General features: G+C 46.1%; 2 protein-coding genes across 2 annotated transcripts; one reads left to right on the plus strand and one right to left on the minus strand.

Annotated features, from left to right (window-relative positions):
• The first annotated feature begins 3,014 nt into the window (after window positions 1-3,014).
• TTC9 (tetratricopeptide repeat domain 9) lies at window positions 3,015-10,236 on the plus strand. The gene is made up of 3 exons (XM_053475672.1): window positions 3,015-3,391; window positions 8,610-8,792; window positions 9,256-10,236. Exons 1-3 carry the CDS (start codon window positions 3,109-3,111, stop codon window positions 9,348-9,350), a joined length of 561 nt encoding a protein of 186 aa, XP_053331647.1. The 5' UTR covers window positions 3,015-3,108; the 3' UTR covers window positions 9,351-10,236.
• Window positions 10,237-17,337: 7,101 nt separating this feature from the next.
• Window positions 17,338-26,921, minus strand: MAP3K9 (mitogen-activated protein kinase kinase kinase 9). The gene is made up of 11 exons (XM_053475675.1): window positions 26,072-26,921; window positions 24,702-25,115; window positions 21,959-22,139; window positions 21,673-21,821; window positions 21,042-21,217; window positions 20,611-20,851; window positions 20,047-20,169; window positions 19,408-19,561; window positions 19,182-19,291; window positions 18,345-19,100; window positions 17,338-18,090 (listed from the first exon to the last, which is right to left on the minus strand). Exons 1-11 carry the CDS (start codon window positions 26,559-26,561, stop codon window positions 17,570-17,572), a joined length of 3,315 nt encoding a protein of 1,104 aa, XP_053331650.1. The 5' UTR covers window positions 26,562-26,921; the 3' UTR covers window positions 17,338-17,569.
• Window positions 26,922-27,456: the final 535 nt, after the last annotated feature.

Consider the following 27,456-nt stretch of genomic DNA (forward strand, 5'->3'; position numbering starts at 1 on the left):
ATACATATCCATATTACTACTACTACTACAACCATATTACTAACAAATTATTATTATCATCATTATATTAATATGCACTAATATTCATATAATAGTACTAATAATAGATGTGTTATATATATATATATATATATATATATATATATATATATATATATGTGGCCAACTTGCTGCTTTTTTATTATTATTTTTTATCATCCGGTTAACGATGTAATCGTTCTGTAAATTGCACATCATGTCAAACTAATTGTTCTCCACTTCATTGAGTCTGAATTCTATGAGCCTTTAATAATAAGCAGTTCTAGGAACTGCGCAAGGGAGGTGGCTTTTGGTGACACCACAAACCCTTAACCCTTTACGGTAAGATGTGTAGCATACTATGTCCATCACCTGTATCAATAAATGGCCACACCAAGGTATGTTGTAGATTTCATCTATCCCACCAAACCGGCAATGATCTTTTCTTTTTTTTTATGTTTATTTGATAAAGAAATCAAAATAAGACATCTTAGTCTTTAAGGGAGACTCCAGTCACCATATGCACTTTAATGCCAGACAGCAAATGCACTGGCTCTGACAACAACAAGGGGGGAGGGGTCTAAAGAGACCCCTCATATAAATGCATGGAAAGTGCTCCCATTGACCTCATTGGCTACTTAAACCTTTTAAAGGATGCATATTAAAGTACTCATAAAGTACTTTAAAAGCCAGTCCTCTTTGGCTACCAATGACATTAAACTGTCCCTTTGACTATCAATGACATTAAACTGTCCCTTTTGGTATCAATGACATTAAACTGTCCCTTTTGGTATCAATGACATTAAACTGTCCCTTTTGCTCAGTCATCCCCTCTGACTCTCATCGCACCTACATTCCAACGGGTGAAATTCTGATCACAACACGCAGTACAAACCTGATTAGTTCTCTAAAAATGTACGGCCCCGAGCTGCCGTTAGGAATATATTCAGTGCGTGCCACGGCAGAGCAGCTGCGCACTGCTATTTCGAGAATGCAGGTGTGGGTTAAAATATCCCCAGGATACGGCGAATCCGAACAGGATCCGCTCCTCCGCCGCGAAAACGCTTTGCTGACGGAAGATGGAAAACGCTGTCAACACCAGCTATTATTTGCATTTTAATCATGTCTAGGTTCGCAAGGCTGACTCATCCGGCGAATAAGGGGAACGGCGTGCGAGAGACTGTCCGCAGGATGGCGTGACCCTGTGTATCTAACTTAAAGGGGAACACCAGCCGAAAAACTCTTCTAGTGTTCGCCCCTCAATAGGCAGCTGCAGATCAGCCATTGGTATCAGTCCTCTCTCTGCTATCTGAGCCCCGATCTACTAAACAAACACCCCGACTGCTTATCACACTGTATGTGGGAAACAAAAGAATCCCTCGGTCTTAATCGCCCCGACCGACGCTCTGACTAATGGAAGTCTATGGAGGAACGGACTTCATTAGTGTTGCCGTAAAGAATCAGCTCAGTGTTGTGAATGAGTTCCAAAAACATTATCGTGGCTGTAGAACCCTGTGATACCCTCATACCCAGCAAACATTCCGAGCTCAAGGGAGGAAAAATTAGCACAGGGACTTGGCTATGAAAGAGGGACAGTTCGGCGCTATAGATCATCTACATTTTTGGTACTTCTGTTCATCAGGAGAGTGAAAGGGTTAAAAATGCACGTGATCTCAATCCGGTTGGATCATCTTGATGTCAGATGAAGATCTATTAATAATTTGGATAATGGTGACCAAAGGACAAAGCCCTCCTGTAAATAAACGCTCCCTAAAATGTTTTATATGGTATATTATTCAAGCTGGAACATGTGTATATGTCAATGAATGAACGTACATTTTCTACGGGATGTTAAAAAAAACCATCCATGTGACCCTCGTGTTACCAAAGGATGATGGGGACTATAGTTCAATCACAGATGGAGGACGACCTGTTTCCTTCCTGTACTCCAGGCAAATCTCTAATGCTTTATTAGAAAAGTGGAACAGCATCCCGTCAGAGGTGGTAGAGGGTAATACAGCAAGGGAATTTAAACATACATGGGATAGACATACGGCTCCTGATTCCGAGACCAACGACTGATTAAGGTCTTTACGGACAGCCTCTGTTTGCATGTGATGTCATTGATGTCATAAACACACTGCTGCATGACATAACGCTGCAGAGAGGCAGGGGTGGGGGGTACATGGGTGGCAGATTTTACTAGAAGCTTTTATATGATCCAATAATAGTCGTTTCTGAACAAAACATGTAGAAACTTAATAATAATAATAATAATGATAATAATAATAATAATAATATACTATTATTAAATAATAAACAGGTTTATGTTGTTTGCAAACACATACTTGTTACTTTCAGGGCTGTAGAACCCTGGGATCCCCTGCAAACCCAGCAAACATTTTGAGCTCCTAGAAAAGAGAGGGCATCAGGGGAGGAAAAAGAGGGACAGGGGGGGATTTGGGCCCCTCGTGAAGAAGGCATGATGCTGGGCATGCAGGGGCATCACTGAAACCAAGTCAGTAGTATCCCCTTTATTTAACCTTCGCCCCCACCTGGGGGCACTCCTGCAGTCATGCATGGGCTGTCTAGGGGCCCTTCCTTCTATTTGTTGGGGGCCACACTGAAGCCCACCCCAAAAAACAACAGTAGTGTCTACTCCCTGAGCACAGGTAGGTTCACCTAGCCTTGGAACCACCTGTGTTAATGTAAGGAGAAGCTGAATCCCCCCCCCGGCAGGGGTTATCTGAAGACTCTGCTGTATTCCCACTGGTGATGGGAGTTACTCATCCCCGATCCAATGAGATCTGCCTGCACTTGGCCGGTGATCAGGACCACAGCGCAGCCCTTATCCCCCCTGCGCGACAGGCTGTCCCTTTAACTGCTCGGGAAGGGGCTGCGCTGGTAGGAGGGGGCAGGGGGCTGTGCGGGGGGGTGAGGGAGGGGGCTGCGCTGGGGGGGGGGTGAGGGAGCTGCCCGTCTGGTTTGTTTGCAGACGGATCTGCCCTCCGATGCACCGAGCTGTGGCTCTGCCTTCTGTCCCGATGCTCCCCGGCTGCTGAATCCAAGCTGCCCCTTAGCTGCCGAGCGATGGATCGGGGCAACATGACCGGGGGGGTAAGGGGTGACCCGGGGCAACTCATCGTCAGATCCCTGGACTTCAAGAGCCAGGGGGCGCAGTGTTACAAGGACAAGAAGTACCGGGAGGCCATCGGCAAGTACCACCGGGCGCTGCTGGAGCTGAAGGGTCTGATGGGGGAGCCACCCGGGGGCCCCCAGCAGCCACCCCCAGTGCCCAGGCAGGGGGCATTAACAGAGGAGCAGAGGAAGGCGGTGGAGAGCATCGAGGTGGATTGTTACAACAGCCTGGCAGGTGGGTGACGATCAGAGGGGCAGAAAGCCTGGGCTGGGGGTGCCCCTGGGCATGATAACTGCCATCGGGTGCCGGGTGATAATGCCCCCCCGTGCCCACCATTACTGGGCAGTGCAAATGACCCTCCTCCCATCTGCCAACACCATTAACCTCACGGGTGCCGCACTGCACCGCGCACACCGGCAAAGGAGGGTCATTTTCCCAATAAAAACCTAAAATCCCCCAAAATGGAAGTCCCTGATCCGCTAAGCGGAGGGATCTGAGCTTCCACTGTTCACGGGGGCCACCAAAAGGGCCAGTGGGTGTTCATGAAGCCGTAATAGATTGTCAGCTCACAAGAGCAGAGCCGCCTTCTCCTTGTGTACTAGCAAGTCTTAATGTGCGTTAACGTAAAAAATGTAAATATTGTCTCTGGCCCACACTGTAACAGCGCTACGGAGTCTGCTGGCGCTATATAACTAATTGTAATGGCTACCGCACATCTGTATATAGCTATTATCTTTTATGAATATAGCACCAACGATTCCCGCAGTGCTTCTTACAGTCCCTACATTCAAAGGGTCTGAAAATCTAGAACGGACAGACTAAGACAAACCAATACATTAGGTAAATATGCACGTGAGCTTACAATCTAGCCAAATGGCTTGGTTTCAGAGCTGGGAAGTGTTCATTTGCTTTCAGAGGCATTCAGAGCTTCACTATTCCATGCGTGAGACCGATGTGGTTTCCCGCAGACCAGAATAAGCAAATACTATGTTTTTAAACCCCTCCGAGCTCAAACAGCTATACGGAGGTACTTTACCCATCACCCTTATAACTTTCAGCTTTCATTCATGTAACTGTAGCTGAGGGTGAGTGTAACAGGGGAGGAATAAGAGCAGGGTGTTTAGCTGACAGCTCCTTTTGTACACATATAGGATAGGTTTGTAGTGAATTTAGCTACAAAATATAGGATTTGGGGAACGTGAAAGGTCTTTGAAATGGAAATCTTCCATGCAGAAAACTACTTAGACTGTAAGCTCCACAGACCAGAGATGTTCTTTCTTAATGTACCCCAGTCAAAAGAGCTGTAGTCTGAAGACCCAGATCTTGAGAGCTTTCACCACCATACCTTAAAGCATGTAGATCAAGGAACCGTCCAACAAGGTCCTCCATAGATGCTCTGTAGGGGGACAATGTGTCGTCACAGCCCAAAGAAGGTGTTTGACGTGTTATGTGACCAAAAAAACAAGCAAGGAAATGCACAAAAGCCAGGGGAGGAAAAATATCAGATCTGAGAACTTGTCTTGCTCCACCTTTGGAGCCCCGTTCTCCTTTTTCATCCATGGTGCAGTCTTAGAGGTTCTCGGTGGCCTGCGAACTGTGCAACTGTATCAGCGAGGGAAGCCAACGTAGTTTGGGCTTCTACATATTTCAGGGACTCCAGAGTCCGCGGCCAGGTTTGTGAAGGTCCATAGAACAGCATCAAATTGTCCACCACAGACCCCAGTAAATGGCCACCATGAGCAATGCTGGTTCCTTTCCCTGATGGGAAGTCATACTTCTTCATCCTTACACAGCAGCCATTTATTCTGATGAGCGCAGGGTTGACTTGGTTCTCTGCGGCTCTGAAGATCATGCTACGTTTCCTTTGCTACGTTATGAAAGCGTGACAGTCATTTCAAGGGCATTGTGTGTAATTCATGAGCCACGGCCTCAACGTTCCAACGCTGTCGCTTCCCAGAGAGGTGTGGGAGGGAAAAAGATTAGTAACGTGTCTAATGTGTGATACCTGTAAGGGAAATGCGGGACTGTTGTCTTGTATTCAGTAATAGATTCCCACTTTATAGGTCATGTCAAACACCTCAATCAGTCGTTGGTCTCATCTTAGACTAAGGAACCATATGTCTTTCCCATGCATTATTTATATTCCTTGTGTGTGAGTATGAGCGAATGGTGTTAGTGTGTGTGTGAGCAATGGTGTTAGTGTGTGTGTGAGCACATGGTGTTAGTGTGTGTGTGAGCACATGGTGTTAGTGTGTGAGCACATGGTGTTAGTGTGTGTGTGAGCATATGGTGTTAGTGTGTGTGTATGAGCAATGGTGTTAGTGTGTGTGTGTGTGAGCACATGGTTGTTAGTGTGTGTGTGAGCAATGGTGTTAGTGTGTGTGTGTGAGCATATGGTGTTAGTGTGTGTGTGAGCACATGGTGTTAGTGTGTGTGTGAGCAATGGTGTTAGTGTGTGTGTGTGTGAGCATATGGTGTTAGTGTGTGTGTGTGAGCAATGGTGTTAGTGTGTGTGTGTGTGAGCACATGGTGTTAGTGTGTGTGTGAGCATATGGTGTTAGTGTGTGTGTGTGAGCAATGGTGTTAGTGTGTGTGTGTGTGAGCACATGGTGTTAGTGTGTGTGTGAGCACATGGTGTTAGTGTGTGTGTGTGAGCACATGGTGTTAGTGTGTGTGTGAGCAATGGTGTTAGTGTGTGTGTGTGTGAGCATATGGTGTTAGTGTGTGTGTGTGAGCAATGGTGTTAGTGTGTGTGTGTGTGTGAGCACATGGTGTTAGTGTGTGTGTGAGCATATGGTGTTAGTGTGTGTGTGTGAGCAATGGTGTTAGTGTGTGTGTGTGTGAGCAATGGTGTTAGTGTGTGTGTGTGTGTGAGCACATGGTGTTAGTGTGTGTGTGAGCAATGGTGTTAGTGTGTGTGTGTGAGCAATGGTGTTAGTGTGTGTGTGTGTGAGCACATGGTGTTAGTGTGTGTGTGAGCACATGGTGTTAGTGTGTGTGTGTGAGCACATGGTGTTAGTGTGTGTGTGTGAGCTGATGGTGTTAGGTCTGAGACTAGGGTTAGCGCTCTCTGAGAGAGGGAGAGACATACGTGTATAGTATAAGATTAGGTGTATAGATTTAGAGCGTGTTTGCGTGTTACTCTTTTGGATGACGCTGTCCGCCTGTGTTGGGCAATGTCTCATGGGTCCGGATTACACTTAAAAACTGAAAACACATAATTCATAAACTGACCAGTTTTGGGTTTCCCGGGTCATTCCACACCGTTGGGTTTGTAGAATACCTGGGTTTTCCCGTTTCCTAAATTCTATCCCTCTGTTGGGATAATGGGCAACAATAGGTGGAAACTGTAACACGTCGCGTATCCTGTCTGTCTTTGACATGTTGCGTCTCGCGTTGCCGTTGGACTTCCTGCAGCTGTGATACCGCCAGGACAAATATCACACAGTGATGCTGGGGTTAAGCTCCTATCTGATGGTAATTACACAAGACTTGTGGCAAGAAGACTTAGGAGACCTTATCTTTTAATCCTGTTACCTTCTTCAAAGTATTTGCAGTGGCAACAAAACAGAATTGTTACATGGTCTAGGTTGGGATGTCCACGTCCCGGCCACATCACAGACTTCAGATTCTTGGTTCATGGAAATGGAACTGATCTTTATGAAATCCTGAAACTGGCGCTATTTAGGAGTAGTTATAGCAGGTACCTGTGTTGGCAGCAGTTGTGTATGAGCAGTCTCCTTGTACTGGTGGGACAGAAGAACATTTAAAGGTGCAGTTCCACCTTCTCTTTAAAATGCAAGCAAAGAGACTTTTATAACCAAATGCAGCAACAGAAACATTGTTCCTAGGTTGTCATGTGACACTAAAGCAGACACCAATAAAATGTCGCTCTAGAAGTTAATAATGCGTCTTAGAGGTCTCTCTCTTATTTGCATGCAATTAAACCTTTAGAAGAATTACTTAAACAGCACATCTGCTATGGCTTATTGATGCAGTGTGCTAGAGCGGTCAATGAATGTCTTGTTAGGGTAGATAATGCCCTTTAAATGAGAGGGAAAGATCAGCTCCAATTCCTGATGGGACATGGTCCTTACTGGAAGCACCAGAGATTTGACCATCAGTGTGCTTTTGAGGTGCTTTCATGTTGCCACCAGGTTTATCATTGGGGTAGGTAACAAGAAGTTAATATAGAGGAGGAATATTGCGAATGTTCCTTAGGTTCCTTAGGCCAGGTTTGTAGGCTACGTTTAGAAGGTTTCAGTAGCTTCTCAGTAGCCTCTGGCTCCAATATACCCCGGTGTTGTTCATCCTCTATATTACTCATGTATTCCATGGTGACGAGCCAAAGCAAACCCATCCAAAGCGATATAAAGATTTAATGAGACGGCCTAAATATAGGACTTTCAACACGCGGCCACAGATCGTAAAAGAGCACGTTCGTTTCTGCAGTGCGTGTAAAGCGGACCTGCCCTTCCACGTCCGGCTGCCTGGGTGGCACGTTGGAGACGCTCTGGGCTTAAAGGAACGATAGCTGAAAGCAAAGCTCGAAGAACCTTCGAGCCGATGACATTCCAAGAGTGTCATCCAGTATATATGTCAATATATGGACATATATATATATATATATATATATAGCTGAGAGGTCCCTTTAAATTTCCGTGGGGTCCCCCTTGCAAACGCATCGGAGAGATTCTGCAGAAGCTCTGTGAATCCTTCTGCGCGGGCTCAAAGGCCATGGGTGTGCTTTCCAGCCAATAGTTGGCTGTTTCAAGCACCCAATCAATGTCGAGAACCCTTGTACAATGGACAGAGATGTATTTACCTTAGGGAGAAGCTGCAGCTTCCAGGGTGGGAAGCTGCAGCTTCTCCCTAAGGTAAATACATTTCTTTATCTGAGTAGCTCCATGAGCCGAGGCAGTGACCGTTTCTAGGACCTTGGAGAGTTCTGAAGACCATTAGAATCCATTTCTGTCCTTCTGCTTTTTTTAACCGCTGTCTGTTTCCATCAAGTGGCAAGCGGGATAACGTGGTTCTAATCCAATAACCACCGCCGGTGATCCTATTCCGGAACTTTAAATTCCAGACTGAGTTAGTAAAGCAGCTTTATATTTAAGAGCTTGTTGAACGCGGAAGGGATTTGTCCATCCAGTTGAAAAGCCTCGGCTGAGGGCACCAGGATTGAATTAAACACCTTAGACTTTCCCATCCTGGTTTCCTGATGGTTTCCCGGTGTGCATTTGTATTATTTTCATTCATTCCGTAGCTATTTTTCTTTAGTATTTTCATCTGCTGGTTTGTTCCAAAAGATACATCAATGATGAAAGGGCAAATTCCATGAAAAAAAAATATATTTTTCTCCATGAACATATACCCCAGTGCTGTATACAGTAATGTGTCCAGATCTTAGAAGGCATCTGTTAACGGATGTGTCTCTCCCTCTGCCCTGTAGCGTGTCTTCTGCAAGCCGAGCTGGTGAATTACGAACGGGTGAAGGAATACTGCCTAAAAGTCCTCAATAAGGAAGGAGAGAATTTTAAGGCATTGTACCGATCCGGAGTAGCCTTTTACCATCTGGGAGACTACAACAAAGCTTTGTACTACTTGAAGGAAGCAAAGAGCAGACAGCCAACAGGTGAGAGAACGCTGGTTGAAGGACAGATACAAAGAACATGGAATGCTGCAGCTTCTGTGTTCCTCTGAGATATAGTGTTGGAGAATGGCTCTAGAGCCACCGACACATGGTTTTCACTAGATGTTCTGCTCCATAAGAACAGCATTCATTGTTTCAACTAGAAGAACGGCCAACCTTGGTAATACTAAAGCCAACAGCCCTGATCTAGGTAGACCTTATGAATGATCGTGAAAGAATGAAAGCCCTGGTATATTGTCCATATTTGAATTGTTCCTCGTGAACAAACTAATCAGTCTACACTGAAGTTAAGCCCCATAAACTAAGAATAATCCGAATGGATGAAAAAGGTGACATACTTTCATACTCACATATAGTAACGTCGTACTCTCAACCCGTAACAACCATCCAAATAAGTTCCCCGAATGCGTTTCAACCGTTTTTTGTTGTCCCGCTTTTCCTCCAGATACCAATGTGATCAGGTACATCCAGCTGGCGGAGATGAAGCTAAGCAGGAGTTCCCAAAGAGAAAAAGAAGTATCCTTAAACCAGAGCGTTTAACTGCGGATACAAGACTGTGACATCACTAGCGGTGGTTCGGGGTCCGTGATGACCTGCCATACTGGTTTTTGGTATTTAGCAAGCTGCTGACGTGGCTCTTTGATGCATCTCTGCTTCACTGCCCTGGTTACTGTATAACCCGGCACAATAGATCCAAAGGAACTTGGATCTGAGCTTGGAATGTCACCTCGGAATGCCACTGATATAATACGTTAGGCTTTTGCGAAGCAGTTCCCCATTGGCTTGCATCCTCCTACAAGGGAATCCATGCACAGGCTTTTTCTCCCCCATTAAAGCTGGATGTTATTTTATTTTCCGCATCAAAGGGGCTTATGCATCATACGCAACCTTTTTACGCACAGCTTGAGTCCCTGCAAGGTCTTTTTATAGAAGTCTAATTGTTGGCGATGCTCTCATCGCAAAGAGGGAGAAACCTGAAAGCCGCTCATTTGTGGATGGACCACGCTGAGCAGAACCAGGAAAATGGCTTTTTTTCCGTCTGATTACAAATGATATCCGTGTTCTTACGGTGTTTCGCTGTGGTAGCTGTCAACCAGTGTCCTTTAGCCGTAGGTTCAGAACACTTACTACTGGAAATGCACTTTTCTGTAAACGCGCTGCGATGGATGATGAGCATGTCCACGCAGAGATTTAATGACGTATTGGAAGCTGCCTTTGTGTAGATTTGCTGTTTCATAGAGAATGTTGCTTTGTTTCTTAACAGGCTGTGGTAAGGATGGTAGCCACCATCCACGAGTTGCCAATGGCAGACGTCTTTAATCGTATGGTCTAGATCCTTGGCTGCTTATACCTTTCACTGCATAAATAGGCTGGATATTCAAGTCAGTGACCCATCAACCCCATCCTACCAGTCATGGCCAGAAAATGATGGCTTTCTCTTTTTAGTGGAAAAAAAAACAATAAATAAGTTAAAGAACTATCCTCTCCGTCTTGCATGTCGGCCACTTTTATGAAGATATTAGCTGCGAATATCCTAGTTTTATACATGTCCACTTCTTTTAAGCCCCTAGTGACTTGAGATGTCTTTGAAGGCCAAACCATGGCTGCGTTGGACTCTTCACTATGGAGCAGGTTTCTACAAGAAGGGCTTAGCTGGCACCTGCATAATGAATAATTTAGTGGTTTATGAGACTTTGAAGACGTCTCACTGATTTACCTATACATTATACAGGGCCATCCAAGCATTCCTACAGCAGAAGATCACTGGGGTTGGTCCTTCAAAATGTATAGTGAGGTCAAAGGAGCTGACACTACAACTCTCCTGACAACTCTCTCTTTAGTGAATAAACCCCAATATCTCCATATCATTGGGGGTGACAACCAGAGGGGATGTAGGAGACCCAACAGTGTGTAAGTTGTCTTATGTGGTTGAATCTTTATCTCAACAACCCATCACTTCCATCCCTTCAAATCTTTGGAGCTCAAGCACTGCATTGATGGCAAATTGGCTCATTAAGTAGACCACAGACTTTTGTGAAATCTCGGAGACGGGAATTTTAAGCATTTTGGGGTCAAAACCTGTAATATTGGTGCGATAGGCAGGCAGGTTACATTTGTTGCCATAGTGAGAGCCCTACATTTAGACTCCTGCCCCCCCCCCCGACTACTCGTTATAAATAAAGACCGCTGGACTATATAATCTTCATAGTTATTCACTGTTCTTTAAATCGTGTCGTGGCTGGGAGTTCATGGCCATTTCTTTTTAAAGGACCATCCTGCTGCCTCGATGCCATCCTACATTCCCCCCCCCCCTTACAGTATCTGAATGATGCAAATGCTGGCGGTTGTACATATACACACCGGCGAGACACCCTAACCATCGCAGCTTGATATTGAATGAGTAAAAGGACTGAGTTGGTGTACCTTAGGCCACTTCTCCCTTACATTGCGAGAGGTAACACGTCAACTCCATCCCTAAATAATAAGACGTGTAACAGGTGGAATTATTTGGGTATGTGGAAATGTTTTGGATTATCTGAAGAGCCTTCCATTTATTGTCTCATTAGCTCCTCCACTCCTCCGGATGACTCCACGTCTCCTCCTCATATTCTGTCTGTGTCTGCTGGGCTCTCGCTGTATTTGCATATCCGCTCTCTGGCTTGGAAACAGAAACATCGGGTCTGAGCCAGATTCTTTCGGCCCGTCTATTCTGCCCGTTTTTCGTGCTGTAGAGACTCAGCCGTTGGTCTCGTCTTAGATTAAAGAGCCGTGTGCTAATCCCATGCATGTTTACATTTATTGGCATCTACTACGTCTGCTGGGTGGCTATTCCACTTATCTACCACTCAATAAGTAAACTAAGACGTCCTTACATTCCATTGAAGCCTCTGACTCTGTAGTCTCTTGGTCTAAAGACCTAATAATTTCGTATGTTTTTGACAGTGGTTGTCCTCTGTTTTTAGCCCTTTGAGTAAGATAAACTGTACAATATGTCTGCCGAGTTGACAATCAAGTGATTCATTTATGAGGTTTAAAAAGTGTTTCTTCCAATAAAGGCTGTACAGGTTTGCGCATGTTCTCTGTGCTGTCATCTTGAATCTTCGGCAAAGCGTAGACGTGTCTCTCCGACGGCCGGAATCCGCACACAGAGCAGTTCCGCCCCGGTAAGCAGGGCAGGTCTTTCTGAACGGAACTGTCAGATGCCGACCTTGGAAGATTCTTTTCGAAGAAAGCCAATTAAAGTCCTGAAGGGCTGCATGAATCTGATTTTAGGCATTAGACCGATTACCGGCAGCGGTACAGAACACAGAGAAATAAATGCAATTTTACCCCCCACCCCCAAGAAAAAGCCATTAAAAGAGAGAGAAACCTTGAAGATCTCGTACAGGACGAGACGCCAACCTGATGGACGCTGAGTAAGCTGACGTCACTATGGATGGCTGCTTTAGAAGGACAGTGGTGTCCATCTGACTTCTTGGCCCACACTCTCGGCTGGACGTGGGAAATATGACGAAAGGCAGTGTGAGGTTTAAAGGACGTATTTAATATTAATGTATGTTCACGCTATGAGATGAAGGGAAGTCCCGTTTCGCGGTTGCCTGTGTGCTTGGCCCTTGCATTGAATTCGCAGCCCACGGTCTTGTACAAGTCCCATCTTGTGCAACATGGTTTATTGGCTAATGTGACTTCATAAAGAAGAAGGAGAAGCCGAAGTCCACAGCCCAGCTGGTTTTGGCGGCCCTTATGTGCCAACGTCCCTTACTTACGCCCTAAAGTGCCAGGGCCGCCTCGATACCGCCAGTCCGGCCCGGGAGTTGACAGACTAAGATTGGAACCATTGACAGCAGTCACATCGCGTCTTTTGGTAATCAAGGTCATAGAATGTAATTCTTTTTGGTAGCCACCTCCGTCCATTGTGTATTTTTAAGCATGCTTGGAATGTAGCGTTGTGATCCCAAATTCCTCAGTGGGCTTGATAAATATTTTACATAGGATCTCCTTCTAACCGCTCTTTGGGAGCTATCTACTAAATGCTGAATACAGCCAAAATAAATACCTACATAGACAGGGTATGGCGGGTTAGGGGCACAGAGGTGGCCCCAGAATGTCATACTCCTTACGCAAATATTTATTTATCTCCAAAATGAGACTCCAGCCTCCAAAAAGTCTTGACATAGACGTTGCAGCCCTGCGGCAGAAGCTGCCCTCCTCATCTGTGGTCTGTGGAGACCCATTTCATGCTCTGTCAAGGCCTGTCTTGCCATAGGAGCCAAGGAGTAGGGGGCCATGGGGGGTTTGCTTTGTTTGCTCCCATGGCAAGACAGGCCTTGACAGAGCATGAAATGGGTCTCCACAGACCACAGATGAGGAGGGCAGCTTCTGCCGCAGGGCTGCAACGTCTATGTCAGGTAAGTGGTTTATTAGGTGCCAGACTTTTTGAGGCAGGAGTCAACCCAATACATTTATTTTCTTTAGAAAAAAAAACAATTTTGTTATAGCAAATAATAAGATGTCTTCTCTGCGGTGGATCGGATTTTCATTCCATATTCCAGAACACTTCTAAAGAGAGCATTTTAATAGAGAAACGATACGATCTTTAATATCCTGAAGCTTACCGGTCTGCAGTCAGCTGGTATAGATAAAAATCTGTGCTGGTATTTGGAATGTCGTTTGTAACAGGGAAGAACATGCATATTATATATTATGTATTGATTTTTATAGCGCCGTCATATTCTGCAGCGATGAATGCTGTATAAAAAACGTGACCCCCAAATTCTCACAACAGAATGTAGGATAGCATGAAAGTCTAGCCAGATGGTGGCTACATATTGCTTAGGATGGCTCAACTCTTGTTGAGTTGTCCCCCTTTTGCCCTTCCCCACTTAGCTGGAACCCAAATGAGAAAGTTATGGGGGGTTTATCACAAAGAGGAACAACAACAAAGATGGAGAGATGGCGCTTGCTGGGGAAGTCTTGTTGAATTAGTATGGTGGCCAGGAACATTGGCTGAAGGACACGGCCATTGCAATAACCACTGAGGTATTGGGGGTCGACTGAGTTTGAGGGCATCACTTCTGTCGAATCACACGTTGGATCCGAAGATAGGAACATTGATGGCTCCTGACTCTGGCGTAGCAGGTGCCATGAGTATTCCATACGTCCTCATCCCAAGCCAAGGCCCCTCTTCATGTCTTGGTGGAACGAGGTGAGAAACATCTACGGTTCCGCGGTGCTACTCGACGTCAAGTGAACATCACCCAACCTCCAAATAAAGACAAACACGAGGAGCTGGGTGTTTAAACGCTTTATTTACGGTCTGTATCCACTAATATTCAGAGCGGGCCCAGGGCGGCTCGTATTATATATAGAAGAACGTTCCAGTTGCACCAAGCCTGCTTGGTAGTCATCATTTTAATATTAACGTACAAACCATAATAAAAATCAATCCCATTTAGCTTCTGGCTCCAGTTTAAATACACGGACATAATAATAATTTACATTTTTTAAAAAAAAAGTTATGTACGCAGGATGCAGTCACAGTTAAACAGCAGAATTTGGCCCTTTCCTGCCAAAAATAATCCGGTGCATTCATTCTGAGATTTTGGGGTGGGGGGGGTATACATTTTTTTTTTTAAATGCCTCCCCTAATGCCGAATACGAAACAAGAAAAAGACCATGTTGAAGCAGACTTAAGACGTATGGCCCAAAAAGGTACTAGAAGTAGTTAGTTCATTTAATGACATCATAATATATCTCATTTAGTGTGTAACGCGAGGGACGGAAGCACCCGCCTTTTATACATAAACGTGCATGCGGTTCATTTGCTTTGATTTCCCCGTTTATTGCCAGTTTACATACTGCTTTTTAACTCTTTCACTGATAACGAACGCTCACCGATATATCTATACATTGTACAGGGCCAACCAAGGAGCTGAAACACGACGCTCCCTTTCGTGAATAGACCCCTAAGTGAATCAGCTTATGGATTGGCATTGAAGCAGCGGCGCTGTAAAGCACACGCTGAACACGGCACACGATACATTATACAGACGGGTAACACCGACACGGAGACAATATATATTCATCGTAAATCACAGAATGAAGTCGCGGCCCAAATACTTGAATTCAGGTGGAACACCGATGCCGTGGAAATTTGTCTCCATTCTGTAGGAACCCTAAGTGAGCTGGGGGGTGGGGGGGGATACATGGGAGGGTAAAGTTCCATAAAAAAAGTACAAAATGAAATATATACATCATGGATCATACAGAACAAAATCCGGAACCAAGTCTAGATTTATATGCTTAAACCCGGGGTAGGGAGTTAGTAGAACCACAATGCCCTTGGAACAGAGGACATAGAGGGCTTCCTAAGAATTTGGGGGAGTTGGCTATTTGAGAGTTCTATGGTCCTACACAACACCCCCGTTATGTAGGGCATATTTGGGGGTACTATGGCACCACCTGCCTTAATTAGAGATTAGTCTATAAGTCAAGTGCTGCATCAGTGGATAATAACGTTCTATCCATGACCGTGAAGGACACCGTCTTAAAACAAGATGGTGGAGGACATTTGTGGGCCAACGCCAGACTAGAAAGCTATGGTTTAGTGAGGTCATTTCCTTTTTTTTTCTTTGACAATGGGCAAAATGCGCTTATAGGAGGGGGATTAACCGGGCACAATTATTTCACACTGCCAGAGTACGATTATTCGCCTACCTCTATATTGTTCAGTAGTATTAAACATCATTAAAGGATTTGACGCCCTTAATCTTGGACGTTCCATTATTGTTTGTCTCGTAAAAGGATAAATTAACAGTAATTACCTTAAAAAAAGCCCACACGAGCGAAGACAGTATTATTGTTTGTTCCATGGGTGGTTTCTTTTTGAGTATGCATTAGGCTGCGTTATGTTTGGAGTAGCCCAACGCCCGTCACTGTCCTAACCCACTAGAGGGGAGAGTTGGCACAAGAGTTCCTCACCTCACTCTTTATTATGGACGGCCAACTCTGGAAGGTTTCTCCAGCTATCACTGAGAAAACATCTAACTGATGTAACTATATCTCATTCAGGGCCAGCCAAGCCCTTCTTATTGGAGAAGGTCAACATGGTTGGACCTTCCTAACGCATAGTGAAGTCAACGCGGTGAAACAAAACTCTCCCCTTTAATGGATAGACCCCGCTGAGTTCCAGTTTTAGATTCACACAGGGATTTAGAGGGGGTAAGAAGGATCGGTTGGATTCCGGATGCCTTTTTCCTAACGACAGAGGCTTTGGGCCCAGAAACTCTATACACGCATGTACTGTTGGAATCTGGAGAGCATTGTTTAATATCATTTAAATAAATAAAATGTTTACTCTGCAGTAACCCAGGGGCTTTTTTCCTCCCCTCTTAAGTCCTGATGAGGGAGTAAGAACTGATTTTGCATTGAGTATTGCTATATGTTCTAGAATAGTTAGACACATACACTCCCTTATTTAAAACCCTTATGATGACTCCGGCCTCCAGTACACAGGGTGAATTTTAATAGCCCTACGTTTGTATTAGAAGCCCGGCACTCACGCATGGCAAATATCTAGACGCCTTTGCCTTATTAGCTGGGTTGAATCCATGAGGCCATCAAGTGCGTACTTAAGCAATCGATCCGTAACACAGAAAATACCCAAACGCTCTTTTATAGAACGCGCGGCAGCTCAAGAGTACGGTTTTATACTTGTTTTGGTTTTAAAAGGAAGCCAATGGCCAACGAAAGAGACCAGAGATGCACCACGACTAAAACAAGAGGGCTCAAGAAAGAGCGCACATATGTTATACGGGATAGTGTTTCACAATACCATACGAGTAACCATACGGTAACGACGGTCCGAGGGCGCATCGCTGTCGGAGTAACTGGAGTGGAACAAAAAGGTTGCCGGTCGATACTCGGTTAGTAAAAGGTAGCAGGCACACTGATGAGAGGGAGCAACAGACCTGTATTCTATTGAAATCTTCTATTATGCATATAACACTGTTACTTAATAGCAATGCCGAGCAAACACCTCCATCGCCCACGCTTTAATCAGCCCTGAGGCTCACACAGTCGTTTTGGTATTTTAAATTAGATTATATCCATGCAGATATGAAGAATAATTGATGGCATCCAACAGGTAGAGCTAGAATCCCAGTCTGGCTACCAAAAGGAATCCACGGCATGACAGCAGACCAGAAACCAAACAGGCTTGAGGATGGTAGCTCAGAGCGGCCACTTCACTTTTTAATGCCCCCCCCATTAGGTCCAGTGTACAAATCAGGAGTATATCTCGCAGCGGTATTGCCAGGAACAAGAAGGGACATCCGTGTGCAAGACTTAAATGACATGGACCTAGGAGAAAATGCAACAGCATGGAGGGTGCAGCTTAAATGGAGTATAAGGAGGCTTCAAGAACAAGAGGCCTCAGTGCTGCGCTCTATGCCGCTGGCTGACAACGCAACGCGAGATGAGATGTGCACTAGAAGACCATTGAAAGACGGAACGTACAAACATTTACCTGGAATGAACAGAGTCATTTAAAAATGAATTATCAGGATCCAGTGTACAAGACCAAAAAAAATAAAAATTATACAAGTCTGTCTCCTAGGAATGAAAGGGTGTACTTAAGAATTAGGGTGAGCAGCATAAGGACTACATTTTATATTGCCTTCCAGTGATTTCATTGATCCTCAAAGTGCATTCAGTGCAAGATCTGCGGCTGCGTCTGCCGATCACGTTCAGCGTGCCTTTTAAGACCAGAATTCATGTTTTTGTTCACAGGCTGCAGTGGTGTAGACTTTGAGCTTTGTTCTGCATAGGGGGACAGTGCTATCTTGGCTCTGGCCTTCTACATCCACATCCAGAAGTGTCCGCTCGCCCACAGGCCGTGGCACCTGCAACGGGGTAAAGCCAGAGAACGCGGGCCGTTCCTCCACGGTGCTTCCGCTGCTGCTGGCGAAGAAGGAGTCCAAGTTGCTAGGGGTTTCAGTGCATGAGCTATTTGCAGGGGAGTCGCTGCGGGTTCTGCTGGGCGACACAAACCACCAGGAGTCCAGCCTTTGTCTGTTGGTTGATGGTCGAGGCCTAGGGACAATCTCCAGTGTTTTGGGCCTTTCCAGTGTCGAGTCCAGCTGCACGTTCCAGCGCCGTGGGGTGGGAGGGAAAACCAGATTTGGGTCGGGAAGACGTGGGAACTCTTGTGGGTCTCTGCTAGGGGATGTGGTATCTGGGTAAAGAAAACAAGAGCAAGACATCACACTTTCCGATATCTCTATGATCGGATGACCAATGAACCACCAATCTGACCTTAAAATAACCTCTATTTGGTGACAGAGGGGTAATTTACCGGTTAACACAGTTGAATATTGCACAATTCACCCGCTCTGACCTCAGGACGTGGTGACCAAAATGAACAAACATTGTCTTGCCTCATTAGCTAATCAATATATCAAACCCGTCTGTCTCTCTTGTAGATTATAGGCTGAAGACACAAAAGGCCTTGAGTAACAAGATGCCATCACTTACGTGTCCCATTGGCAATCACGGGAACTTTGATTGCACCATCAGAAGGGGTTCTCCTGTGTCCCTGATGGGCCCTGGAGTTTAAAGTCACATGGGTTGGGGTCAGCGACTGGTTGGGATCACGTTTGAACGTCTCGATGTGCACGTTCACCAGCGGATTGCTGACAGCAGGCGGCTGTTCCTCTACAGGAGTGGTAGGCATCTCGTACACCACCAACTCATCGCTGTCAGAATGCAGCAGCGAGCGAGTGGAGTTACATTCGGAAATGGAAGACAAGGACTGCAGAGTAATTGATGTTGTAGGCTCTGCAGGATGGGATGGCGACTCCTCTTTTCTAAAAAGCTTTTTGGAGGGTGGACTGGTGCTTCTCCGTGGACGGGCGGCTCGTTGGAAGAGGCTCTCTTTCTTTTTCTTCTCTTCTTTTGGCTCAGGTTCCTCCTGACTTATATTGCACTTGCCTGCTTCTAGTAGGTCAAAGCCTAAGCCCACAGTGGCAAGAAGAGCACCGCATCCTAGAAGAACCATCGAGCACCGCTTGTGCTGAGATCCACGCTTGAGGCTATTAGTGGGGGTGAGCTGTGGGGTGCTTGTAGCAGAGTTTACCGGTGTGGGGTTGTCACTAGTATCGCTGAACGGGCCCTCCACGTCATCTCCTCCTTTGTGGAATGGTATGCAGAGGTAGGACTTGTTGGGTGTAGGTGTTTGGGACTCTTTGATATCCACATGGTTCACGCCTGTGTCACTGGCATTCTCTGTGTCTATTAAATAAATAAAACTTTTAGTACACAAAACCTTCTTAGAAAGAAAAAAAAAAAATCAAGCCGCTTCATTCTCTTTACCCGTTTCCGTCACCGTGCTGAAGCCAGGAGTGTTGGTCATTCTTGAGGACTTCCCGTTATTTGAAGTATTAGAGGAACACTGCTTTGAACCCTCAGTGGACACCCTAAGGCTTGTGAAGGATAACAGATCACGGTTAGCAACGGTGACTTACGGTATGTTACACTTTCCTATAAAAATGAGAAATTACCAAAAAAAGCCAGACATACCGCGATGTCCAGCACTTACCAGTCCTCTGCCACCCCTGTGTCTTTGCTGCCCAGAGCCCCTGGCACCCACGGTCGGACTTTTTTCTTCTGGTCTTTCTTCTCGTCATCTTCACTTTCATCTTTTGAGCCACCGGTGCTCCGATTTCTTGATTTGTTAGAGTCCCCTGGGGTCACTGGTCGCATTTCAAAGGTAAACGACCGTTAGAATGGTTATAGCAGTACTGGCTGCTTATGTTACTGGTTTCGATTTGCAAACATCTGTCGAGCGTAACTAGCAAGAAATACTCTTCTGCAATGACCCGTGAATTTTGGGGAAGGAAGCCTGTATATAAAATCAGGGCTCAAGAATTTCAATGGACATGCGGGGGCAAGAGGTTACTACTAGGTTACTAATCCTGGGTAACGTGCCCCCTACCGATGGCAACAAATGGTTTACAAATAAGAACCGTGCGTGCCCTGTTTAGTGGCGGCAGGACACCTACCCATCATAGGTACTGAAGCGCTGATGAGAACAATAATTTACTTTTATTTTCCTTAAACCTCAATTCAGTGGCACTGAAGTATTAGTCTGACCACAATAGAGAAGTGAGAGCTTTGTCGCGGGTTCCAGGCCATGCTTTCATAGCGCAGTAGATTAGCGATCTACAAGGCTACTTACGTTGAATGGCTCTAAGCCGAGGGATAATGGTGGGACTCGCAGGGGGGCTAAACTTTGTGCTAATCAAGCTCTTCCTTTTGTCCATGGTAGGCGAAGCTTGCACCGTGAACTTGTGTTGGAAATCTGCAAAGCGAAGCACGGCACATCAGAGCAACAGAAACGCATCACCCGCAGACACTTCAATGGCACGGTCGGGTATACAAGCCATACGTATTCTTATTTTTATAGTAATTATATCCGGTCAGTTGGAATGATCACTTACAAAAACCAGTTACATCAAAACGTTATACTGGTTAACATGTTTACAATTGTTTCAACATAATGTGCCACGTAATGACACATGGAGATCCAATTAACCCCTTCCCATGGCACCGGTATTACAAACAAAGCCAAATCTTACATCTGCTTGGAAGAGAACATGGGACGCTCAGGGTCGGATACGTGAACCATACTCAGTCTGGCCAATTTACTTTTGTCAGAAAGCCTTTACATTGCGATATAATTCAAAACATAGTATATACTCCATATGTTACATCACACTCAGAAAAAGCCAGTAAGACTCACCCGAGGGCAGGCTGATGATGTTGCCATCCTTCATCTTGAGCCTGCTCTTCTTAAATTTCCCCTTGCGCTTCTTTACCTTGGGCTTCTCTTGACACAGCTGATGAATGATGATGTTCAATTCCCGTTCCAGTATATCGATCTCCCGCTCCGCCAGCTCCTGCTCTCGCCTCCGTAGCAGTTCTTCGTGATTCTTCTGCTCTAGGGCCGCGCGGGACAGTTCCTCCTCCCAGCTCCTCAATTCCTGATTCCAAAAAGAAATCCGTGAGACCCGCGAGTCGTATTGGGTCATACCAGATGGAAGGTGATACTTGACTGCCCCAACTATATATAGATCCCCAGATGTCCTAATATATCAAATGTACCCTAAAAATAAGTCTGGTATACTCTGTATTGATAAAACTTTTCCTGGGACAGCACAGGAATGCTCCCACCTTTTCCTTGGCCCTGAGTTGGTCGAACATCTCTTGTATCTCCTGCTTCCAGTCTTCCTGCAGTGAATGGAAGGAATCTTTGGGCATCTCGAAGAAGCCGGACTCCTGTATGGTGGTGAGCTGAAACAATATGTTGGTGAAGGCAGGACGACAATGAGGGTCAGGGTTCCAGCAATCTGGAGAGAAGAAAAATCAAGAGTTAAACACATTCACTGAGTTACAGCAAACCCAACACGCTGGGCTTTGCTCTGAACTTTTCATTGCAATCCAATCCGATGCCCAACAGTTTAGAAGATACCACTTGGTATAAAAACAAGCTACAAAGACTTACAATTGGAAATGGTTTTGTGTATTTCTTGCACACAAGAAATGTAAATGTAACTAACGCGAAACGATACCACCAGAGTTCTGAACGCTTAGAAACATTAACCAAGCCTGAAATGTTTTAAGGTCACTCTGGAGAGTCACTGGGACCTCAGTGCATCCAGCCTACACCGAATAGTCCCCCAATGCCTTCCCGTCTGTATGTGTACCGCTATTCACAGATACAGGTTAGAATGTGTGTGCGTGTTACATAAACTACCATAACGGCACAGGACTTATTGTGAACGAATAGGCTTTCAAATCGCACCTTCCATGAGTCGGACAAAGGGCTCCGGGCAAGTGGAAGGAATGGGAAGGGATAACTTGTTCATAGCGACCCCGTAGGCGACAGCCAGCCCGTCAATTCCACGGAACGGTACTTCCCCGGTCAGAAGCTCCCACAGCAGCACTCCATAGCTTTGCAGAAAGCATAAACAGCAATAATTAGACCCAAAATGTAAAACAAACTATGCAAACCCTCTCGGTGTAAAAGATTAAGCTTCACTGATATGTTTGAAGCTTATCATTTGCGAAATAAATCTCTGAAGTCTTACCTCCAGACATCGCTGCCCTTGGAGAACATCGAAGAACGGATAACCTCGGGTGCCATCCACGCGTAGGTCCCCGCGGCACTCATTTTAGTAGTCCTGTGCCATTCCCTCGCCAAGCCAAAGTCCGTGATCTTTAGGATCTTGTTGCCGAGATCTCCGTTCTCGACCGTTTCTAGAATTAAAACTGCCAGAAAATGGGGAAAAAACAAAATGTACAAGTTGCTTGCGTTTCAAGAGGCAAATAGGAAGAGCGTTTGCCTTTCTGTTGCACCACATAGAAACAGATTTTCATGGCAAATAAGACCTAATAGGCCCGTCTAGTCCTTAGTCTTAGATTCAGGAGCCATATGCCATTGCTTGTCCTAACCAAAGCACAATTAACACTTGGTAACTGAAATAACATCCTCCAATAACGTATAGTATGGCGGAACTCAACTTTCCTTCTATTAACAAAAGATGAAAGGACAATTTTCAGGGTTACGCTTTGATTGTCGCCCCCGGATGCTGCTTGTTGCCTGCGAAACATCTTCACGCGAAGAGGACATGGAAGAAACAATGAACAGCTGGACCCCCTTTGTTTCCTGCTTGATGCCTGGCACATTGTTTGCCGATGCACAAACGGAGCGGTTTAAAAGGACGAGGTCATGTGACACATCAACGTCCTGTGTAAAGCTCCACGTCAGGCAATTTGTTCCGGCGGCCCCGTCATCACACACGGTCCCGTGAAGACAGGACTGTCGGGAGGTATGCAATCATAGCACTTACAGAATCCGCAGTCCTTCGCTGGACTGCTAGAAGGGCACGGCAATGGCAGCGCAACACAATCGGCCGATACAGCGAAGAAGGGCCTTTGGAAAATCAGAGACACTTCGCCTGGGCGGCAGATCCTGCTTGTGTACATTAACGCAAAGCCCATGCCCATCCATTGGATTAATGGACCGGACATGTTCTCTGCAGTGAAGGGGTTAAAGGGCATCCTACTTGTTTCCGTATCATGTTAACAGCGAAGGGGTTAATGTTCGACACGGCAGATCGCTGTAGCTGGCGGCGGCCGGCGCAGGAAGTCTGACCCAAGTAGATAACCGGCTTCCTGCGGAAAGGTTGCAGTGCTAAATTTACTGGGAGACAGCGGCACAATCCCCCCTCTTCCACCACACGCGCAAACAATGAGGGGGTTGCCTGGAACCGCCTTCCAGCGGCGTTGTGAAAAACCTTTGTGTTCTCCTTGCAAATAAAAGGTAAAATCGCACATTCCTAGAGCTCTGACACGGCTTCTATGCATAGTAAGGGGGCACAGCAGACCAACCAAGTGCTGGATAAGTGGAAGCGCCGCCCAGCAGAAACCGTAGAGGCTACTACAGTGAAAGAATACAGCGCAGAGGCAGCACATGCAGAGGGGGGGCATTAAATAATTCAGGACTGCAATTTTTATTCAATCCCGCTGAATACGCATTATACTCTAAAAGAACACGAGCATTGATTGCACCACTTAGCAGGCCAGCCGCCCCGGTATAAGCGCTTCGTACTTCTATACAGTACGGCCCGACTTCATCCACGCAGCCAGCTATTTGTCTTATGAGAACGCAGAACATTAGGCGCAATAAATAATTTATACCCTGCCTCGGCGATCCAGCACTTCGCTAGGCACCAGTCGCAGCATTTCTGTATTTAATCATTGTGCGGGGCCACGTTTGTCCTTCCCACAAGGAAGACGACTTGCCTGGCTGAGCCCTTCCTAAAGCATAGCGGATAAGCCTCGTGTCATACGACTGAGCTCATGGATTTAAATATTAGTGAGCCATTAGGATCGCTTCTCCTATCCCATTAATTTGAGTAGCGCCAGCAGACGCAGTAGCGTGGTTGAGTGGAGATACCAAAGATCTAAAGGGACAGAGAAATCCCACCACCGCTTCTGAACACGCATTCGATACAGCAGCTCCGCTACACAAAAGGCAGACAACGGACGGCAGATGGCCAAGGTTGATGGGATTGGTAAAACGGAAGATCCCCATTATAAGAGTCTGAGCCTCGAACGTTAGAGACCCAAAAAGGGCACAGCAGACTATGGCGCTACCATCTCTATAAGAGCCATTATTGTATATCTTTATATACATTACTAAGTACAAAGAATTAACCATTTTCATTTAAAATATTAAAAAGAAAATCTGTACAAGAGCCTTAAAAGGCAACTTGGTCCATATCATGCACAGCTTCAGTTTTACCAAAGCAAGAACATTTAGTGAATGAAATAATCGCCGGTATTTAACTACTGAACCTTTAATTAAACGTGGACTTTCCTTCAATGGGCACCGTAAGAATTATACGCGTACCAAGAACATGCGCAAGGAGCATACTTTGCAGTCCTGGACGCACGGGGAGATCTGCAGCGTCTCCGCTGGACCCGGAATTAAAGGGACGGTCGAGCCCTCCCTGGGACTCCTTTGTTGGCGGCGAGACCGTTATTCTTGCTTCATTCACGACCTACCCTCGCATTGTTCCGGCAGTAATCCAGGACCCCTGCTGCCGGGAGGCACGTAGCAAAGGGCAGGGCGGTTTATAAGCCCTCTCGCTCGTGAACAGAGGCTTCTAGGAAAAAGGCTTGATTTGCTAAATAAGGATATATATATATATATATATATATATATATATATATATATATATATATATATATATATATATATACACACACACATATTTACATATATATAATGTCACTCCGCGTTGGCATCTATACAGCCTCACTTACTGTTGCTGGATTTCAGGTCGCGATGTATGACGGGTACGATGGCTTCGTTGTGCAAGTAGTCCATTCCCCTGGCGATCTGCACGGCCCAGTTCACGAGGATGTCCGGCGGGATCTTCTTTCCGGAGAGCACGCGATTCAAGGATCCGCCTCGAGCGAACTCCATTATCAAGCACAGATTGGGCTCCTTTAAGCAGACGCCGCGCAGCGCGATGATGTTGGGGTGATTCAGCATGGCGAACAGTTTGGCCTCCTGACGGACGTTCTCGATCGTCTGGCTGATGTCCTCGTCGGGATCGTGCCGCGCGGCTTTAACGGCCACCTCCTCTTCTCCCCAGACGGCGCGGTATACCTTCCCGAAGCCTCCGATCCCGATGATTTCTTCCAAAAGCAGCTCGGAGAAGTCTATCTCTAGTACTGAAAGACAGAAAAAGAGGGATAAATTCACTCAATGGGAAAACACTGGACAGCTTAACCCCTAGGGTCTCCTGATTTTATTACCAAATGCATTTAGTTATTCAAGCCCTAAAATAGGACTCCTGTCTCGTTTTCCTCCTCCTTAGACCGTCTCTACTAGAACCTACGTGATTGGCTGCTACTACTCTCACCGATTTCAATTGGCTAGAATTGGGGTTCAGTGTGCCAGCAGCATACTGAGGTACACTTCCTGATTACAACAGAAGCAGCTGGGGGAGGAGTCAAACGAGACAGAAGGCGGATTTTATATCCGAAGAACGTCTGCACCTATTGGCTTGCGGTAAAATGCGAGAAAACCGACTCCAACAGCCATTTAATTAGAATTAAAAAAATTCACAGCTACAGTCCCCAATCAGAATAAACTGACGATTTAGTTATTTAATTTAGGGGAAGGGGTCGTATGAATTGGCACTTCCTGAAGGGTCCACCTGGAGTGGGAACACAGAAAACACACAAAATGGGCAGCATCATCATTTGTACCCAGGTGGAGGATTCCAAAAGTGGAGCATCTTGGTACAAATCAATGACCAGTTGGAAAGAGACTCATATGTAGCGAACAATGTATCGTTACGATAAAAAATATTGTGAAAAAGTAACCATTTTGCAAACGTGGCAACGGAGCCTTTAAAAGGACATCCCGGCAACCAACCATCCATCTTTTCAGCATATGATCACCGAGCGGTCCCTTTAAATTGTCTTACAGAACACATATCTGTCCCTTTCCCCACTGCCCAGCTATTTGGCGTGTAAGACACGTGTTCGGAGCACACATATATAATCGCATGTGATATACTCTCAGCTCCGGCACATCGGACAGGAGTCCAACAAGACACCTGCGCTTGCATACATTAAACATTTTTACGGCCCCCGGGGCTACCGGATCGGCCTCGCCTTACAGTGCAGCGCGGAGGCTGGGTAGCAGGGCAGCTCTTCCCTCTTGCACTGCAGCTTGCTGGAGAAGCTCTGAGTGGTGGTCACATAATTGCTGGGGAAGATGCCCACTCGGTCCTGGATCTTCCCCGTCCACCAGCCTTCGTCCCCGGACACCCGCGAGTCCTTAGACAGCACCTGGACCAGGTCACCCAGCCTCAGGGTCAGCTCGTCCTCCGCAGTGGCTTCGTAGTCAAACACAGCAGTCCAATAGAAGGGGTTAAGTGGGGAGGTGGAGGGCTGCCCCCCAGTGACCCCAGGCACTCCTCCCCCTCCAGCATCATCCTCTCCATCCATGTAGCCCCGTCTGATGAGGCTCCTGTCTCTGTCCTCCTGCTCTTCATCCTCCTCCGTGACCAGGGGCACCGGCAATATGGAGGCATTTGCTCCTCTAGTTAAGCCAAATGAAGCTTTGCTGCTGCCAGGCAGGGAGAGCAGAGATCTGAGGGGCTCCATTGAACTGATCCATAGGTCTTGCTTGGGCCCAGGAGCCTTGTGCTCATACACCGACACTCTGTAGGTGGAAACAAGTCAGAGGAAGTGAAATTGGAAGGTCTTGGCTTGGCTTCCCAGACTTCCCGCCCTGAGCGGGACAGCCCCGCAATCTCCCCATAAGTCCCGCACGGCGGGGAGAGGTTTCCCGGTGTAGGCCTCCTTTTTAAACAGCGCCCCGCGATCACTTGCCCGGTCACGGGCGGATACGAAAGGTGTCCGTCCAGCCGGGTACCTTTCTTCCTCGGCTGCGCCTGCGCAGTAACACTCCGCCGCGGCTGCGACGGCGGAAGCGGGATGTCGTCACATGGCCCCGCCCACACTAGGAGCGCGGGCACGCGGGAGTTGTCCGAAGTGTTACGCGCCAAAGAGAAGGCCTGGGAGATAACATAATAGTGGCTTATTTTACAAGACGTGACAGGGCTTCAGAAGACTTTCAGATGTTAGAACAGCACACCCTAGAGTAACTCTAGAGAGCCAGAGGCTTATATATAATGCAAGGACGTTTTCCTTTACAGTGTGGTAGATGAGTGGAACTGCCTCCCAGCATATGTGGTAGAGGCTTATACAGTAAGAAATTAAGGCATATGGCTCCAGAACGCAAGACGAGACCAACGACTGATTAAGGTCTGAGTCTTTACATATTTAGGACTAACTGTTTTGTATCCATTGTTATTTGCTTTAAGCATTTATTTTCTGCTCTGACGTTGGATACATTTATTTGGATCTGGCTTTCGGTCACTATTCATTTTTTCATAAAAATAAATAAAAATGAACGAACAGATCATTTACGTGAGGGTGAAACCGACCATAGAGGAAGAAAAGTCTCATTCACGGTTCAGGTTTATAAACAAGTATT

Source organism: Spea bombifrons, chromosome 9 (genome assembly GCF_027358695.1).
Source record: "Spea bombifrons isolate aSpeBom1 chromosome 9, aSpeBom1.2.pri, whole genome shotgun sequence".
In the NCBI taxonomy this organism is placed as follows: domain Eukaryota; kingdom Metazoa; phylum Chordata; class Amphibia; order Anura; family Pelobatidae; genus Spea; species Spea bombifrons.

What these genes read in the sequence shown, in the direction of transcription:
- TTC9 (XM_053475672.1), top strand. Translation starts at nt 3,109, where the DNA reads ATGGATCGGGGCAACATGACCGGGGGGGTAAGGGGTGACCCGGGGCAA. An exon ending in TTGTTACAACAGCCTGGCAG is followed by an intron (nt 3,392 to 8,609) that starts GTGGGTGACGAT and finishes TCTGCCCTGTAG; the next exon opens with CGTGTCTTCTGCAAGCCGAG. An exon ending in AAAGAGCAGACAGCCAACAG is followed by an intron (nt 8,793 to 9,255) that starts GTGAGAGAACGC and finishes CTTTTCCTCCAG; the next exon opens with ATACCAATGTGATCAGGTAC.
- MAP3K9 (XM_053475675.1), bottom strand. Translation starts at nt 26,561, where the DNA reads ATGGAGCCCCTCAGATCTCTGCTCTCCCTGCCTGGCAGCAGCAAAGCT. An exon ending in TCGGCTTAGAGCCATTCAAC is followed by an intron (nt 19,562 to 20,046) that starts GTAAGTAGCCTT and finishes AAATGCGACCAG; the next exon opens with TGACCCCAGGGGACTCTAAC. An exon ending in CGTGATTGCCAATGGGACAC is followed by an intron (nt 18,091 to 18,344) that starts GTAAGTGATGGC and finishes ATCCGATCATAG; the next exon opens with AGATATCGGAAAGTGTGATG.